This window comes from Myodes glareolus, chromosome 6 (assembly GCF_982192425.1).
Source record: "Myodes glareolus chromosome 6, mMyoGla1.1, whole genome shotgun sequence".
In the NCBI taxonomy this organism is placed as follows: Eukaryota; Metazoa; Chordata; class Mammalia; order Rodentia; family Cricetidae; genus Myodes; species Myodes glareolus.
The window spans coordinates 75,658,731-75,677,296 of record NC_142031.1 but is presented as its reverse complement, the minus strand read 5'-3'; the positions used below and the strand labels follow the sequence as shown (position 1 = coordinate 75,677,296).

At 39.2% G+C, this 18,566-nt stretch overlaps 1 protein-coding gene and 1 pseudogene across 2 annotated transcripts in view; both read right to left on the bottom strand.

Annotated features, from left to right (window-relative positions):
• Nucleotides 1-2,594: 2,594 nt before the first annotated feature.
• Nucleotides 2,595-3,986, bottom strand: LOC125388258 (transforming protein RhoA pseudogene; annotated as a pseudogene).
• Nucleotides 3,987-10,332: 6,346 nt separating this feature from the next.
• Prdm5 (PR/SET domain 5) overlaps nucleotides 10,333-18,566 on the bottom strand; it is a 172,032-nt gene continuing 163,798 nt past the window's right edge. Inside the window, exons 15-16 of one of the 2 annotated variants that reach the window (XM_085690890.2) lie at nucleotides 14,305-17,042; nucleotides 10,333-11,167 (exon numbers count right to left, since the gene is read on the bottom strand). In XM_085690890.2, coding sequence (XP_085547016.2) covers nucleotides 16,878-17,042 — 165 coding nt within the window. In that variant the 3' untranslated portion in view covers nucleotides 10,333-11,167; nucleotides 14,305-16,877. Of the gene's footprint in view, nucleotides 11,168-14,304; nucleotides 17,043-18,566 lie in introns of those variants that run through there. The other variant, XM_085690892.2, reaches the window with a different exon arrangement.

Here is an 18,566-nt window from a genome sequence, read left to right as displayed (position 1 = left end):
GGAAGTCAAAATATTAATCCCTTCAACACCATAGTTGCAGATTTTCTCTTACTCTGTAGGCTATCTCACCACTATGCTTATTGTTTGCTGTGCTATGCAAAATTTTGCAACCATGTACTCTTTTTTATGAATTTTTCAATTTTTTATTTACTTTTTAAAAACCAATCTTTTCTCATTTTACTTTCCAATCTTAGTTCCCTTTTCCTCCACTCTTCCCACTTCCTCCACCTTTCACCCTCCACCCACCCCACACTCCATCCACTCCTCAGAGAAGGTAAGGCTTCCCATTGGGAGTCAACAAAATCTGGCACACCACTTTGAGGCAGGACCAAGGTCCTCCCCAAGATATCTAAGCTGAGCAAGGTGTCCCTCCAAAGAGCATGGACTTCAAAATGCCAGTTCAAGCACCAAGGATACATTTTGGTCCCACTCCCAGTGGTCCCACAGAGTGCACCAGCCACACAACTGTGACCCACATTCACAGGGCCAAGTTTGGGCCTATGCAGGCTTCCCTGCTGTTAGTCCAGAGTCAGTGAACTCTCACTAATTCAGGTCAATTGTTACTGTGGGTATCCCTATAATGGTCTTCACCCCTTTGCTCATAATATTGATCCTCCTTCTCTTTGACTGGACTCTGGGAGCTCGGCCCAGTGCTTAGCTGGGGCTCTCTGCATTTGCTTCCATCAGTTGCTGGATGAAGAGTCTATGATGACAATTAAGGTAGTCACCAATTTGATTACAGGGGAAAGCCAATTCAGGTACCCTCTTCATTATTTCTTAGGCAATTTCCCTAGTGCCAGGCTACCATGTAATCTTATTTGTCAGTTTTTGAATTGTTGACTGTGGTATTGAAATATTTTTTTCAGAAACTTATCTCTGCCTGTATCTTAGAGTGTTTCCTCTGTTTTCCTCTACAAGTTTCTAAGTTTCAGGTCTTACATTAAGGACTTACTTTTGAATTGTTTTTTTTTTCTTTTTTGTTGTTTTGTTTTATTTGCCTCAGAGAGTAAAACTTTACAGGTCTAGCTTCATTTTTCTTCATATGAATACTTATTTTTTTTTCCAGAACAAATAGTTGAAGAGGCTGTCTTTGCACCACATATGCTTTGGAGCACTTTTGTTGGGAATGAGATTAATTACTTCGGTTTATTTCTGGATCCTCCTCCCTTCTATTCCTCTCATCAATATACCCTTTTTTTTTTAGCATTATACTTGTTACAATGGCTCTGGGGCATAGTTTAAAATCAGGTGTTGTGATAGCTGCTCTTTTGGTTTCTCACCATCTTTTGTGCTTCCACATGGATATTTTTTGGTTGTGAATTCTAGCTATTTGAAGAATGTCATTAAAATTTTGATGAGCATTGGATGGAATTTATACATTGTTTCTGTCATGTAATCATTTAAATTATCAACTCTGACAACCTGGAGTGAGCTTGGAATTGGAATACAATTTCTAGCATTTTCTTTAAATGTTTAAAAGTTTTCATTAAAGGTTTTTTACTTCCTATGGTGACTAACACATTAAAGGTCTGAATGTTTGGTCCCCAGATTTGTAGAACTGTTTGATAAGGATTATGAGGTGTGGCCTTGTGGAAAGTATGTCACTGGAGGTGGGCTTTGAGGTTTCACAAGTTTACAGTATTTGTTAGACCTCTCTGCCTCCTGCTTATTGGATCAGTTGTAAGCTCTCAGTTACTGCCACAGCACCGTGCCTGCCTGTCTGCCCACTGTCAAACTTTCTGCCATAGTAGTCATGGTAGAAGAAAGTATTAATTTTTAAAGCATGTGTTTGTATGTGTATGAATATGGGTGTCTGAGTGCAATGGTGCAAATCTGGAGTGAGAGGAGTTAGCTCCCGCCTTGCACCTCGTTGAGGCTAGGCTTTTCATTGCTTTTGTAGCACTGCACATGCCAGGCTGGCTGACCCACAAGCTTCCAGCAGATCCTCTTCTCTCCTTGTCCGACATGACCATAACAGTGCAGGAATTTGAGATGCTCACCACTACATCCAGCATTTTAATGGAGCACCCAGGCTCATATGGTAAGTTCTACCCACTGGACCATCCCCTGGCTTGAATCTAATGAGCATTGTGTGCTGATGCTATGTTTTGCCTATTGCCCTAAAACTTAGAACACTATACTGAATAAGAATGGAGGAGATGGAAAACCTTGTTTTATTTCCTATTTCAATGAGAATGCATTGAGTGAAATGTTGGCTATACAGCTTCCACCTCCCCCACACATACACACATACTTGCACACATACACTTAAGATATTGCATTTACTCTTTTGGTAGGAAAAATTAACTCATATAGAAAAAAAATTCAGTCATCTTGGAGACAAAGACCACCTTTACACTCCATGCCATTCATAAGAACAGGTAGCTCCTCTGGGAGGCACTGTGACTTAGATCTAGACCCTGCAGACCAGTGAGAAAGGCTATGCCTCCCTCTTTCTAGGGCTTATTGCCTTAGGTATGAAACCTGATTTCTATTTACTTAGTCCAGTTCTGGAAAGATGTACTAGTTGTGAAGGGTTTAAAAGGAGAATGGCTATATTGTATCAGAGAAAGGAAAAACGAAAATTTTAAAAATTAATTTTCCATATGACTTTATTTCCAAATTCTTTCTTTCAACCACTTGCTGTGGAAATGGCAGATACTGGTATTGGGGAATCCAATTATACCAAAAATGCTACATCTAGTCTGGGGTAGATGTTCTTATTCCTGGTAACATCCATCAAGGTGCACTAACTACATAGCAACTATAAAGTAACTAGCAAGAAATCACAGATCGCCTACTCTACCACAGCTGCATGGGGAAACGTTTCATCAAAAATAAAGATGGCAATCAAAGTTGTTGTGGAGTAAAGTCTGGTGACTCAGAATTCTTCGCAGCAGACAAATGATAGGTTGGCCATGTCAGAAAGTACTTACAGTCTAATAATAAAGCTACCATTTCTTTTTCTAGAAATGATACATTCTTCAACTAGTGCCCGATGTTTCAGGTCTGTTAGAGTTAGGATCCTGGCAGGTCAGGCAGATTGGACATCATTAGTAATCATGGTTGCCTTCTAAGCACTGGTAGCAAGATGACTTATGATTTTTAGTCTCGGACATATACGTAAACAGAAGGTTAGCAACTACACAATAAGATCACGAAATAGCACTTGAAAATTAACTGCACCAGGGCTGTGCTTGCACTAAGGCTTCACAAGATGAAACACGCAGGCTTTTTCTTCCCGCGATTCGTTTGCAGAGCAGCCCTTGTGGCCATTTCAAATACTATCCTCACTCCATCTTTGGTCTTTGCAGAACACTCCACGTACCCAAAAGCGCCAATGCTGTTCGCCAAATCTCTGCCTTGTTCAAGTTTTACTGGCTCCTGCTTCCTCTTGGCTAACTCTAGTCTTGTGTTTTTGTCATTCCTAAGATCCTTCTTGCTCCCAACCAGGATGATGGGCACGTTGGGACAGAAATGCTTGATTTCTGGAGTCCATTTCTGTGGGATGTTTCCAAAGCTATCAGGGTTGCCAATGGAGAAACACAACAGGAGGACATCAGTGTCCGGATAGGAGAGGGGTCTCAGGCGATCATAATCTTCTTGTCCAGCTGTGTCCCACAGGGCCAACTCCACCTGTTTCCCATCAACTTCGATATCAGCCACATAGTTCTCAAACACTGTGGGAACGTAAACCTCAGGAAATTGGTCCTTGCTGAAGACGATGAGCAAGCATGTCTTTCCACAAGCTCCATCTCCCACGATCACCAGTTTCTTCCGGATGGACGCCATTGCTTAGGTTGTTTCTACTGCTGTCCAAGGCACCTGGGACTTCTCGGAGCACTGTCTGGCAGACCACACGCAGGCAGGCTGATTATTGTGGAGGAGGATGCCTGTCCAGAGTCACCACCTCTGAGGCGCAGCTCAACAGGAGGTGGCAGACTCTGGAGTTTGCCAACTGAAGGTGTTAGAAGGCGGGTGGTAGAGGGAGGGGGCCGCGCATGCGCATGAGTGCCCAGATTGGCTCGTGCCTGCTAGCCCAACACATCCTCGTCTTTCACAAGATTGCTCCAGACAGATCTGCTGCTCAGAAAGCAAGGTACTGTAGTCATCATCACACCCAAGTGTGACATGATGGGAATTCTCAAGATATAGTCTTGTTGTTACTGGTTTCTTCGAGATAGTCTCCGTATAATGAATACTGAATTTTCCCAAAGGCTTTCCATTGAGTTGATTGTATGATTTCTGTCCTTAAATTTACTTAAATTTAAATCTGTTTAAATGTGTCACCAGACTTATTGATTTTCATATATTGAGCCATCCTTGTATCCTTGGAATGAAACCTTCTTGGCTCACAGTTTGTGAGAATTCTTTTTAGTGTGCCCTTGAATTCAATTTTCTAGCATTTTATTGAGGGTTTTGTATCTGCGTCCATCAAGGAAATTCATGGATGGGTTTCTTTGCAATGCCCTTAACCTGGTTTTGGTATGAGTGTATTATTGGTTTCATAGATTGAGTTTAATAGCGTTCTTTTCCTTTCTATTTTATGAAACAATTGGGGAGGCCTACAGTTAACACTGTTAATGGTTTGGAAGAATCCAGCAGAGAATCCCTCCTGTCCTGGGCTTTTCTTTGTTGGAAGGATCATTATTACTGCTGTAATTATGTTCCTTGTTGTACTTCTCTTTAACTTGCTCATGCCTTAATTTTGATAGGTTATTTGTGCATAGAAAATTATCTATGTATTTTAAATTTTCCATTTAAAATCTAAGTTTTCTGAATGATCCCCAGTGACTCTCTTGAATTTAATTGGAATCCTCTGTAATATACTCATTTACATCTCAAGTTTTATTAATTCCATTTTCTCTTTATTTTGGTTAATTTTCTTAATATTTTGTCAACCTTGTTTATCTTTTCAAAGAACCAATTCCTAGTTTCAATGATTCTTCACATAGTTTTTTAGTCACTATTTTATGAAATAAATTTTATGCCTTGGCAGTTATTTAATTCTTTCCATTCTTTGACTTTGCATTTGACTTGTTTTCCTGTAACTTTGAGCCACATCATTAAGTTATTTGAGATTTTTCTGATATTTTAGTTTAAGCACTAAGCTATATTTCTTTCTTAGAACTGTGTTGCTGTATCCTAAAAATTCTTATAAGTTTAGATTTCATTCTATTAACTTTTCAATTATTTCTTTAAAACAGAAGTACTAATAGCTAAGTAATAAAACATAGAAAGAGAATTAAAAGGGGGAGAAAAGAAACAGAGGAAAAGCTCATGTGATAAAATGTAAGAAACAATAATGATGCCTTATAGTGGTGGAACATGCCTTTAATCCCATCACTCAGGAGGCAGAGGTTGGGAGATTTCTGTATGTGAGTTCGAGGCCAGCCTGGTCTACAAGAGCTAGTTCCAGGACAGTTAGGGCGGTTACACAGAGAAACCCTGCCTCAAAAAAACAAAGAAAAAAGAAAGAAAGAAAGAAAGAAAGAAAGAAAGAAAGAAAGAAGGAAAAAAGAAAGAAAAAAGAGAAAGAAGGAAGGAAGGAAGGAAGGAAGGAAGGAAGGAAGGAAGGAAGGAAAAAGGATAATGGGGAGAACACAATAAACCAAACACAAAGAATTAGAAATGATATAGCAATGCTTTTTTTTCTTTTAAGCTTTTGCTTATTTGTTTTCAGTTCACTTGGTGGTTGTGCAGCCATTTCTTTTCAAAATCCAAATAAGTGAGTCCAGACCAGACAGAAGCACACGCAAGCTGAGTCTTTTCTTCTGGGGGTCCAGGTAGGATTCTATACATATAAAAACATTGGTAGAATGTTTTTGTATGTATAAGGCCTGGAAATTAAAGCAATGTCATGCCCCATCTCACACTGCCACATATACCAGCATGTCCTGTTACAAGTTAGATGTTCTATCTGTGTAGGTGTGATGTGGGAGATCTTTCCTGGATTTTCAGAGAATACTGAACACTCAGACTAAAGCAGCCTCCCCTTGCTGCTCAGGGCTCAGGACAATCTTGTGATCCTGATTTCTCTGCTATCATTGTTCTCTGTCCTAGAGCACCAACTAGTCTCTTTTCTTTCCTCTGACTAGCATTTCAGCAGCAGATATTCCAGTCTAAGGATGCCTACTTTGCTCTTCAGTACAATTACACTACACACCAAAGTAGATCCATGTCCATGGATCTGAGGGTCAGCTACACTGGGTTCACACTTGTTCTTTTCTAATCATTTGTTTGGCCAATTTAGAGGGGAAAGCTGAAGCTTGACCTCTCCAGTGTTCTTGTATCTACATTCTCATTGTTCCCTCTTAGCTTGTACAAGCATAACAACTCAGCCATTCCTGCCTCCTCTCTGACTCAGTTTTCTCCTTTTAAAGGATTAACAATGTTTTCTTTTTGAGCCCCCCTCTACAGGAGGAAATTCACATCTGGTAAGGTAAACATAGTAAAAATCCTGTAACTCTAGAGATTATAGGTCCCAGTATAGAAGATACTGTCATCATTTTGAAATATGAACATGTCTGTCAAATTTCTTTCTAATAATTATGCTTAAATCTGTTGCTGATAGTTGTGCCACTACTGCACTAGTAGGCACATCTTGGGTAGTATGTTGACAGTATAACATGCAGTTTTCATTGGAATACTAGTTAAAGAATCTATTTGACTTTCAAATGAACATCGTCAGTTATATTGAATTAGCTGACTTATACAGAAGACTTGTATTAAGTCTGCAATGCCAGGCCTTTTTCTAATTTAAACCTGGTGATGATAAATTTCATGTTATGTATATAATAGCACATTTCTATCTTAGCACAGACTCTTAACACAAGTCCAGAAACCTAAATGAACAATACTATGTAAGTCCGATAGAAATATAGGAACAATTCATCAGAGACTAAAAAATACCATTCCCAGTTTGTCAGACATTATGAATGAAATAATTTTTAACAATTATTGTTTCTTAAAAATACATTTCACACTGGGAAGTGGTGGCATACACCTTTAATTTTAGCACTTGGGAGACAAAGGAAGATGGATCTCTGTGAGTTCAAGGCCAGCCTGGTCTACAAAGCAATTTCCAAGACAGTTGGGACTGTTCTATAGAGAAATCCTGTCTTGAAAAACAAAACAAAATAAACAAATAAAAATCACTTTTCCACATTAAAAAAATGTACTCAAGTAAAAGTAAAATACAGAAAATTACTTTTGAGGGAAGAATTATCTTAGTATCTCTGGAGGATAAATCTGCCTGTAGCATAATGGAATAATCCAAATCTCTTTTATGAGCTGGGAAAATGATCAGTGCAAGAACTTTTCAGATGTAATGGATTTTTCTAAGAACAGTGATTATTCTTACAAATTCATGCTATAACCAACAAGAGTGTTAGCAGTCCCACATTCTTTCCCTATTATAAGCATATGAATTACTGGCATCGTTTAGAAATGTTAGTTTCCCACTTTTATGTGCTTACCAATGTGGCTTAGACATAAGGGATACAAATTTAGGGCTGCTAAGATGGCTCAGTGGGTAAATGTGCTTGCCACCAGGCTGACTCTTACATGTGTGTCTTGCTGCCCATTTGTTCATGTTAGACATAATCTAAAGCTACTCTACATTTCTTTTTAAATATTTTTTAATTTTTAGATTATGATATAATTAAATTATTTCCCTCTTCCATTTCTTCCCTGAAAATTCTCTTATATATGGCTTCTTTTTTCATTAATTTTTATTACATAGACATACACACAAATACACTTTGTGTATTCCTAAACATAGAGTTGTCAATCTGTATAATGTTACTTGTATGTATGTTTTTAGGGATGATCATTTAGTATTGGATTAATCAATTTCTGTGATCTTCTTCAGGGAAGACTATTTCTCCTGCTCTCATCATTCCTTGACTGCCTATAGTTCTTAACGTAGGATTGGGGCCCCTGAACATTAATGCATCCACTTGGCATGCATGTTGTTGTCCTTATTCAGCACATTTACACAGTCATGTTGGTGATGGGTGTAGCTTCTGACATTCCTAGGAGATACAATCTCATAGCAAACTCCCTGTTCTTCTTGCTCTTCCAATTTTACTGGCTGCTCTTCCACAATGCTCCCTGGGCCTTAGGTTAAAGAGTTGTTTTGTAGCTGTATCCGCTGGGACTGGGTTTCAGAACTCAGCATTTTGGTTGGCTGTGGTTTTCTGTAATGATCTACATCTGTAACAAAGAGAAAATTATTTGATGAGGGGCAAGGACTACACATATCTATAAAGACAGATATTTAGGCTATACTTAGGGATTATACTGGTTTAGTGAAGTGGTGTGGTTGTGGTTCTTCTTCCAAGATTCATGACTTCATTAGCCCTAGATAGATGGCTAGGTTTCCAGATCCAGTAATAATGTTTCTCTTGTCAAATAGGTCTTAAGTCCAACTATAGTGCTGCTGATTCCCACCAAGTATTTGTGCCACTACTTCACCCTTGTTTGTATTTTGCCATGCTAGTCATTGCTGGATTCATAGGCATCATAGCTAGGTAAGGCTGTAGTTGCTTCTTTTCATTGGAACCTTGCATGGTGTTTTCTGATACCACGGAAATTAGTTCTCAGGGAGTAGTCCTTCAGGCCAGTTCCAGATCAGGGCCTTCTGGGTCCTGCTTCTGAAGTACACTGTGTCTTCAGCAATAGGAACTTATTTTCCACCTCTGAGGGACCACGGCAATGTCCTATAATTTGGGGGGAATACTTTGGACAACCCTGACCAACAACTTGAAAAAGGGCTTCTTATCCCTGGTATTGGAGTTTTTGTTAGTTGGTCTTTAGCTCTTGGAGGGAGCAACAGAAACAATTAGAAATTTTCATTCAAACGCTCTATGTACATTTACACACATATATGTATGTATGCACATATATATGTATCACAATGGTTTTTTTAGGTGATTGAATAATTCCTTATGGTTTTTTTAGACATCCTGTTATTTCACTCTCCTTTCTCCTGTATTTACCCCACCACCACGACCAATGAAAGCCCACCTGGTTTTTCTATTCCCTCTCAGATCATGTATACCATTATCTTTCTTGGCATTGTATCTGCCACCCTGAAAGCCATCGTCCATTTTTACACTCCTGGTTTCTGCAGTTAGCCCAAGATATATACTCCTACATGAGCATTTAAAGCTAGGAGCTTCATATGAAAAAAGACATCCAACATTTGTCTCTTAGGGTCTGGGTTATTCACTCAATATAATCTTTTCTTGTTTCGTTCAAAGTTCATAATTTTATTTTCCTTTTCACAAGTGCATAATATTCTATAGTGCATTTGTGCCACATTTTTCTCAAAGGCCTTTTCTACATTTATTAAGGTAGTCATTTTTTTAAACTTTAAATCAACTTATGTGATTTATACATTGATTGATTTGCATATATTGAACCATCCCTGAATTTCAGGGAGAAAGTCAACTTGGTCATGTGGTGGATAGCTTTTTGATATATATCTGACTGTATTCTGTTAGAAAGTATTTTATTGAGCATTTCTAATCTCTGATCATCAGGGCTATTGGCCTATAGGGTTTTTTTTTTGCTTTTTTTTAAAGTCTAGCTTTAGCTGGTTTTGGTATTAGAATGACAGGGACTTTTGGGAGTGCTTTTCTTTTTGAATAGCTTGGGAAGGATTAACCATAGATCTTCTATAAAAGTCTAGTAGACTTCTGCTGTGAATCCATCTGAAACTGGATATTTTAGCTGCATGCCATTCCTATTTAAACTATTACAATCATTAAGTCATTTGTATGTTCTCTTTATGATTAATAAGAATGACTATTTTTTATTATTTAACAAATTTTGAATTAAAATATATTTTTATCAGATTCTTCCCCTTACCCAAATCCTCTACCCCTCCCTACCAATCCAATAAAGCAAGGCTCATATGAACTCAGAGAGACTAAAGCAGCAAGCACAGGGCTTAACCCTGTCTGCACCAGGTCCTCTCTCTATATATATATGATAGCTTCCAGCTTAGTATTCTTACAGAACTCATGAGTGTGTGAATTAGTGAAGTATGTACTCTTGGGACCCTTTCTCTCTGTTGAGTTGCCATGTCCAATTTTGAAATGATAGTTTTTGTTTAATCTTACTATATTTTAATTTGTCATGTTGGTTGTTAACTCCTAGCAGCCTGTTCTTTTCTAATGAGAGACAGGAAGGAAGTGGGAGAAGAAGAGGGAATGGAAATTATAATGGGATCTACTATTTGAAAAAATAATCTATTTTCAATAAAAAAGAAAATTGAAAACTGTCGTGTTCACTTTGACCAGCAAAGAAAACACAACACTGGACTCTTCTCATTGCAGTTTAATCAGGAACCTTGAACAATCTTCTGACCCCAGGGAAAGCCAGCTCACAGCTAAAATAGTCTCTGAGTTGCCAACCCCAGCATGCTACATGGGAAATGCAGATAGGTCCAGAAACGCAGAAGCAAGCCAGATCCTTAGCCTTAGCCATATATGGAGTTATTTACAACCGAGAGCATACACTATCGGGCGGGTGGAAAGCAGAAGCCAGCGCCATCTTTAAGGCATGGAACAAAGCAGCTATCTACAGTTCCCCCTTTTTGTTTTAGATGCCACAGGTAAGAGTAGAGGCCTGCTCTCTGTGAAACAAGAGCCTTGTAGTGATCCTCCTTAGGTGTCTTCCACGCAAAGAGTGCCAGACTGGCTCGATGCCATTTTCCAGAGGTGGGATCTTGGGCATCAACCCACATGCAGCTAGGCGTTCTCTTCTCAAGGTTAGCAAAAGGCCATCCTTGAGTGCAGTGCCTTGCCTCACACCCTGAATGCGTCAAATTACCTTTTCATGGTGGCTAACCACGCTTGGGGGGATTGACCAGCCTCTATGGCCGTAAAGGCTTGAATAATCATGGCTGCATTGCGTTGTTGAGAAAACCTGATCTTGCATAAACACTACAGGCAAACCAGGGAGATCAACACCAGAAGGCCAGCTAATGCTCCCAAGCCTGCCCACTCCTTCAGATGATTCATGGGTGCGGAGATCCAGGACGAGAGTCCTTCAGCCATTCCAGCATCCACTCGGGTAGAATTCACAGCAATGATGGCCATCCTCAGCTGCTCCATCACGGCACCAAATTCTTCAGTCCAGTTTACCTAAAAGATAACTAGACAACTGTTTAGACAAATTTGTAGCAAGGGTAAAGTTCTCATATTGTATACTAGTCATGGCATGGGAAGCATCTATAGGCACAGGCATGATGCTCCTCATGTTGAACTCTTCTAATCAAATGCTCTGGCACCCACACTGGATCTTGTTGGTCCTGTGGAAAAACACAAACAGAACCTTGCGCCCATGTTAACACAAGATCAGGCCCGCGCCAGAGCCCTGTCAGGATATCCTTCCATTTGACCATCCCTTTAGCAGGGTCATGGGGGTCCTGATGTCTATCAGCCGCAGAACGACCTTGAGCGTCCAAATTTAACAAATTAATGGTAAAGAGGGCAAGGGAAAGTCTTTCTTTCGGGGTCCAGCCATGGCCTATTCCCCCTTTTTGTTTTTGTAGACATTCTTTTAAAGTGCAGTGTGCACGCTCCACAATGCCTTGTCCTTGAGGATTGTATGGCAATCCATGAATAAGCTGAACCTCTATTTGTAGACAAAAGGAGGCAAACATTTGACCCGCATAAGCTGGTCCATTGTCAGTCTTTAATTGTTGAGGTTTGCCCCAGGCAGCCCAAGCTTCCAGGCAATGGGCAATGACATTGTGTGCCTTTTCTCCAGTCAGTGGCGTGGTGTGTATTAGGCCTGAACAGGTGTCCACAGACACATGTACAAACTTTATATTTCCAAACTCAGATATATGTGTCACATCCATTTGCCAGATTTTTAGAGGGAGTAGACCCTGTGGATTTACTCCAATACTGGGTGGATGTTGATGAGTCACACATTGAGAGCAATCTAAAATCACTTGTCGAGCATCTGCTTGAGAGAGATGAAATTTTTGTTGTAATGATTTAGCATTAACGTGAAAAGCTTTATGAAAAGCTCTTGCCTTTTCCAAGGTAGAACTCATGAATATACATTCCATCCTAGTCCACTGATCAACTATATCATTTCCTTCACTCAAGGGTCCTGGCAGACCTGTATGGGCTCTAACATGCTAGATGTAAAAGCAATTTCTTCTCTGCCAAATTAAGTGTTGCAATTGTTGAAATAAAAGGCACACTAGACTGGAACTTTTAATAGGTCCAGCTACTTCTAAAATTCTAAGGGCGTTAACAACATACACGGAATCCGATATTAGATTAAATGCAAAAGGGCAAACTTTAAAGACTTCAATCACAATTTGTAACTCTACAATCTGTGGGGAGCCAGGTTGAAACTGATACATCACAGGTTCTTGTTTATCTATCATATACACCCCACAGCCTGTCTTAGATCCGTCTGTAAATACATTTGGGGCCATGGAAATAGGCTGCGATGATGCTATTTTAGGAAATATTACAGGATACTCCTTAAAAATCCCAACAATGAATGTTTGGGATAATGATTATCTATGTTGCCATCAAAACCACACTGCAAAATAGCCCAATCATCTATCATAGCAGACAAGATCTTAACTTGATGGCTGGAATAAGGCACTATAATGGTGGTGGGGGAAGTCCCAAAATATTGTAAACACTGTTGAATCCCGGTCAGGGCTAAAGTTACCACAGCAGTAGGATAATGCTCAAGATATTTGGCTGGAGATATTTTAGGATAAATCCAAAGCAATGGCCCGTTTTGCCATAACAACCCTGTAGGCTGGTGATAAGAAGGAAGAATGCACAAAACGATATCTTGACCCTCTTGAACCCTTTGTAAAAAGGCATCATGTAATCTACCCTCCACCTTCCTCAATGCCTCTCGTGCCTCATTAATCAGTTGCATTGGAGAATCCAAAGCGGAATCTCCATTTAAAACATTATATAAAGGTTTTACCTCATAATTTGACAACTTCAAATAACATCTAAGCCAATTTATATCGCCTAACAACTTTTGAAAATCATTCAAGGTCTTTAAATTGTCTTTTCTCAATTCTACCTTTTGTGGAATAATTTGCTTCTCACAAATTCATGCTCCTAGATAACTGACAATCTTATCTTTTTGTACCTTTTTAGGGGCTATAGACAGTCCCTTCTTTTCAAGCAATTTAACTAACTCCACATAGGCCTGTTCCAATATCTGCTTTCCTCGCTAGGTGTCATGCAGTATCTATTTAAGGCTTCTACCTGTGCCATAGTAAAAGAGGCTGTAATCCCACAAGTTCTCACAGATTCAGCCAAGGACTTAATCACCTTAAAATCCAGGGGCTCTTTGTACCTATTTCCTTGCGGACCTTGAAACACTGGATATGCTAATCGCAGCTCAGTTCTCACTGCTTTCCAGACACCTGGACAAAATGTGCTTCTGGAGCCACCCTGACCTTCTTCCACATAAGGTGGAAGGGTGGAGGGTGTCATGGGGCGAGACGTCGGGGCTTTTGAACTCCTTTTCTCCTTTTTTCTCTCCCTTTTTCTTAATTTTGCTCTCTCCAATTTTCTTATGAGCACCTGCAGTTCCTCATCTGACTCAGTTGATTCCGGATCTCCTTCCTCTAATTCTTTCAATTCAGAGAGGTCTGGGTATAACTTTTCCTCACTTCTGATGGTTCCTTTCACTGCTTGCCTTCTCTGACTTTTCTGATCATCATCTTGCAACATCTCCAGCACTGCCTGTCCATCTTCTACTGCTTCACTGCAGCACTGGTCCTCAAGACAGCCCCTAACAAGTTTCCAAACTGGCCTGACTCCTCCCTTAAGGGTCCCTTGCTCAAATGCAAAATCTAGGTCTCTCCCTAGCTTCTCCCACGATATCGAGAGACTCCCTGAAACAGCGAACCAGGGTGCAATGGTATCGCACTCGTTCAGAAACCTCTCCAAAATACTTCATTTTATCTTTAAACTCTTTGAATGTAGCAGCTCGTTAAGAGCCAAAAAAATTGGATGCGACTGTGAAGCTCCCATAATTGAGTTATTTTTGTTTTTACTTTCGGTTCGTCAACTTGTGAAACCACACTTCGCTCTCTCCTTATCTACAGAGTAGAACGATTATTCCCTGCTCATGTCGCGGTTGCTCTATCTTTATCTCCAGAGTGAGCAAATAATCCCCACTCTTGTTGTGGTTATTAACCCTGCTTTGGTCGCAGTCATTAACCCTGCTTTTGACACAACTATTAATCCCGCTCTTGATATGGATTCCCACCTTTACCTGGGAACTTACCAGTGCACTGCCCTGGCTGAAGAAAGTTCTGAGTCCTTGACAAGAGGAGTTTCCCCATACGAGCCACCACATGTCGTGTCTGCTTTGACCAGCAAAGAAAACACAACACCGGACTCTTCTCACTGCAGTTTAATCAGGAAAATTGAACAATCTTCTGACCCCGGGGAAAGCCAGCCCACAGCTAAAATAGCCTCTGGGTAGCCAACCCCAGCATGCTACGTGGGAAATGCAGATAGGTTCAGAAACGCAGAAGCAAGCCAGATCCAAGCAAACCTTAGCCATGTTTGGAGTTATTTACAACCGAGAACATACACCATCGGGGGGGTGGAAGGCAGAAGCAAGCTCCATCTTTAAGGCATGGCACAAAGCAGCTCTCTACAGAAAACAATGCTATTTTTACAGTTTAAAAGCATTTTAAATTTTAAATATATTTTGATTCTATTCCCTTTACCCAAGTACTTGCTGATCCTCTCTCCTTCTCTTCCCACCCAACTTTAAGTTATTTCTCAAGAAACAAAATGCAATAAAATAACAACCCATCAAAACAGAGAAAACGAAAGAAAATGACATTCATAAAGAAAAGAAAACAAAAACAAACAAACAAACCCCACTAAACTCTAACCAAATAATAAGAAGACAAAACAAAACAAATCTAACTGTGGAGTCCATTATATATTGGCTAACTACTCCTGAACATCAGACCTGTCTGGGGTGGTTGGTATACCCAGTGTCATTCTGTTGGAGAAAATTGATTTTTCTTCTCCCATAAGGTATAAGTGACAGTTAAGTTGTTAGCCTTTACCATAGCGGCTAGGATTTCATAAAATATAGTAAGAAAAAGCAAAAGCTATCATATCATTTTTCAACAAGACAATTCAGCAAAAGGAAAAAAATACCCTATGAGAAGGCACAAGAACAGACCCACTCACTTGCATATTCAAAAATCCCATAAAAACACTGAACTGTAAGCCATTATACACACACACACACACACACACACACACACACACACACACACACACACACATACGCAAAGAACCTGGTGTAGACCATGCAGGCTCCCTACTTGCTGCTTTAGTCCCCATGAGCTCGTGTGTACCTTGCTCAGTTAATTCAGAGGACCATATTCTCTTTTTGTCCTCCATCCCCACTCTGACTCTTAGAATCTTTTGCCTCCTCTCCTGTGTGATTTTCTGAGCTCTGAGGGAAGAGATTTGATGGCAACCTTTAATTTAGACTCTCTTTCTTTCTCTAGAAGGCACTAATTAGTCTAGTCCTCCCCACTTCTGGCTGTTTAAAAGTTATCTTAAGTAACTTTTAACCATAGTATTTTCAAAGGCTTTAAATGTCCATAGTGAATCTTTGTGTTCCTGTGATTCTAAACTAAGATGCCTAAGCGCTTAGATAACAATTCTCTTCAAGTCTTTACCACTGAATGGCTTCCATTTAATTAATGTTCCTCTCTTCTTAAACAGGTTCTGGTCTCACTGGTCTAGGAACTGGGCTTCTTACATTTTGGATCTTTCAATTGTTTTGACACTGTTTATATTATATCACCACCATTTGTTCCTTGTATCTGGCTGTCAAATATTTTGTAGATATGAATTTAAACCATAACAATGAGAAAACTTACATTTTAATATTCCAGATTTCTAATTCCATGGGATGATTGAGGATATTTCAAAACTGTTCTTAAAATCACACTAGAAAGACAAAGGCTCTGAAGACCACTGTGCTTGTACTAAGAACTTGCACAGGCAAGGGCCACCTAGGCATAACTCAGGTGATGATGGGGAAATGACCATCTACTTCTATTTCTAGCTGGGTATGTTTATTATTGCTAATTCCTAGGATGGAAAGTAAAACTCGGAATGATCAGGATCATAAAAATTCAATGTAGCAGTTATTCTTGTGCTGACCATATAAAGAATTTCCAAAGCATGAACATGCATCTGAATGATACATTCAAATAGTGTGTTCTAAATTCTCTAAAGCAAGAAATATCTAAATAGACTTTAATTCTCAAAATATATATCTATCTATTTATATTATGATAATTGTTAAACAGAGCTGTCAAATAGGATAAACTTGTTTTTTTTTTCCTTCTTCAGAGTTTGAAAATACATGGTCTTATTGGTATCTGCAAAGAAATACTTGAATGCCTTAATTTCTGTCTGAATTGGTAAGAACCAACTGTAATATCTGATATTTGCATGTGAGTACCGTCCCACAAACAAATAAGAACACCAATGTCTAATGGGGGAATATGTTAATAAATTCCATAAAAGAAGTCGAGAGCCATAAGTTTGTATTTAGTTTTTAATCAGCTAGAACACAAACAAAACTTAAAGCATTTTGTAAGCTAAAAAGAATTATTTTTTATTTGCATTTCTTTTTGGTAAAAGTAAGATTTTTGTTTATATGTCCATCTATAAATTCCAAAGATAGATGAATGAACACTGTGAGATCAATGCACTGCTTTTGGTTATTTCTGTTAAGCTGATCAGGTGATAAGAATCTGGGATTCACATTAGAAGCCCCTTCTACATGGTTTGGTTCCTTGACAGCTACCATCAGCTGTCTGCTACACCATGAACATTGTCCATATGTACTTTGAGGTAGTCATTTCTTGTAAACTTCTTATGACAAAAATGGCACTCTGCCATTGGGCGGTTCGGATTGTGAGTCATCTTGTGTCGGATGAGCATTTTCTTCAGGCTAAAAGCCAAGTCACAAACCTAGAAAAGAACCAGATACCCCATATTTATGATGACAAATCAGTCTGTCATATATACAATATGAAAATTCATTTTATTAAGTATGTACTAGTGGGCCTAAGGACAAACTACGCTCTCAGAGTAAACGAAATTTCACACCCAGACAAAGAAGTTAATTTCAGTTTTCAAGCATCACTTGTGTTTACTTGCATGGCTTGCAACACCCCCAAGCATGCTCTCCTCTCCCAGCTCTGGACCATGTCAGAGAAACAACTTCCTAGGGACATACCTTCCTTGGCATAACAGAGTGTATTTACAATCCATAACAACTCCTCAGGTGCTGTGATTTACAGCCTTGGATGACATCTCTCCACAGGGCATAAATACACAAAACATTTTTTACTGTGATGTTTTTAATTTAGTCCCACTTGAGATGTGACTGGCTACCAAGGCTTTAGGAGTTATAACCACTTATGATGTGATTGGGTAACAGTGATTTAAGCATTAAAACCACTTTTGGTGTGACTGGTTAATAATGCTGTAAGTATTACAACTCAAATTTATTACCCAGTATTCCGTTTCTTTCTTTCTAATTGCATGTATATGCTTAACTACGGCACATAAGCAGTTTATTTCATATAAACTCCACTACATGGCAGCCCAGCTTAACATCTCCATCAAACAACCTGGTAATGAAAAGTACCACAGCAGCAACATGTAAGCAAGGCAGAATAACTTATGTAACTTAAGTCACAGATAGAAGTCAAGTGAAATTCCAAGTTTGATCTTACTCAATTTCACACACACATATAGTCTCTCTCTCTCTCTCTCTCTCTCTCTCTCTCTCTCTCTCTCTCTCTCTCTCTCTCTCTCCTTAAAAGTGCATTATGCCACTGGAGTTAGATTGTAGACACTCACTAAAAGCTAGTCTAAGTTTTTTTTTGTCTTCCCTAGCAAGCGGGATCATTGGCATATTGAAAAGAAGAGACTAAGTGGGAGCTACCACAGGGGTATTTGAAAGAGGACACAACTATTCAGGAGTGGCAGTGAGGCTTGCCCGCCAGGTGGGATTCTCTGCGAAGTGTTCTCAAAGCAGCCATTCCAGACATTTACTCCAGCTTAATTACCAATTTCTGGGACTTTTCTGGGCAAATCTACTCATTAATCCATAAATATTAGTTGAATTTACAAAAGTGAAATAATGATAGATGATAGAAGGAAGGTAGAGGGGATAAAGACAGAGATACAGATATGTTTCTATGTATCTAAATCTATACATAAATACATATGGACAGCTTCTATGAGCAATATAAAAGCCTCAAGAACTATGAATACTTTCAAAGAAATAAAAGCATGTTTTTATGGAAAGTACCTTGATGTGAAATAAGTACCAAATTGTTTGGAAAGTAGCTTCAAATTGATGCTCATTTAAAAGAGAAACTTAAACTTTATCTGCAAGTCCTACTAATCTGAAACCATGCAAAAATAAAGAGCTCACATCACTTGTAGTGTTTTCTCACAGAAACTGTATTGAGTCAGTCCTTC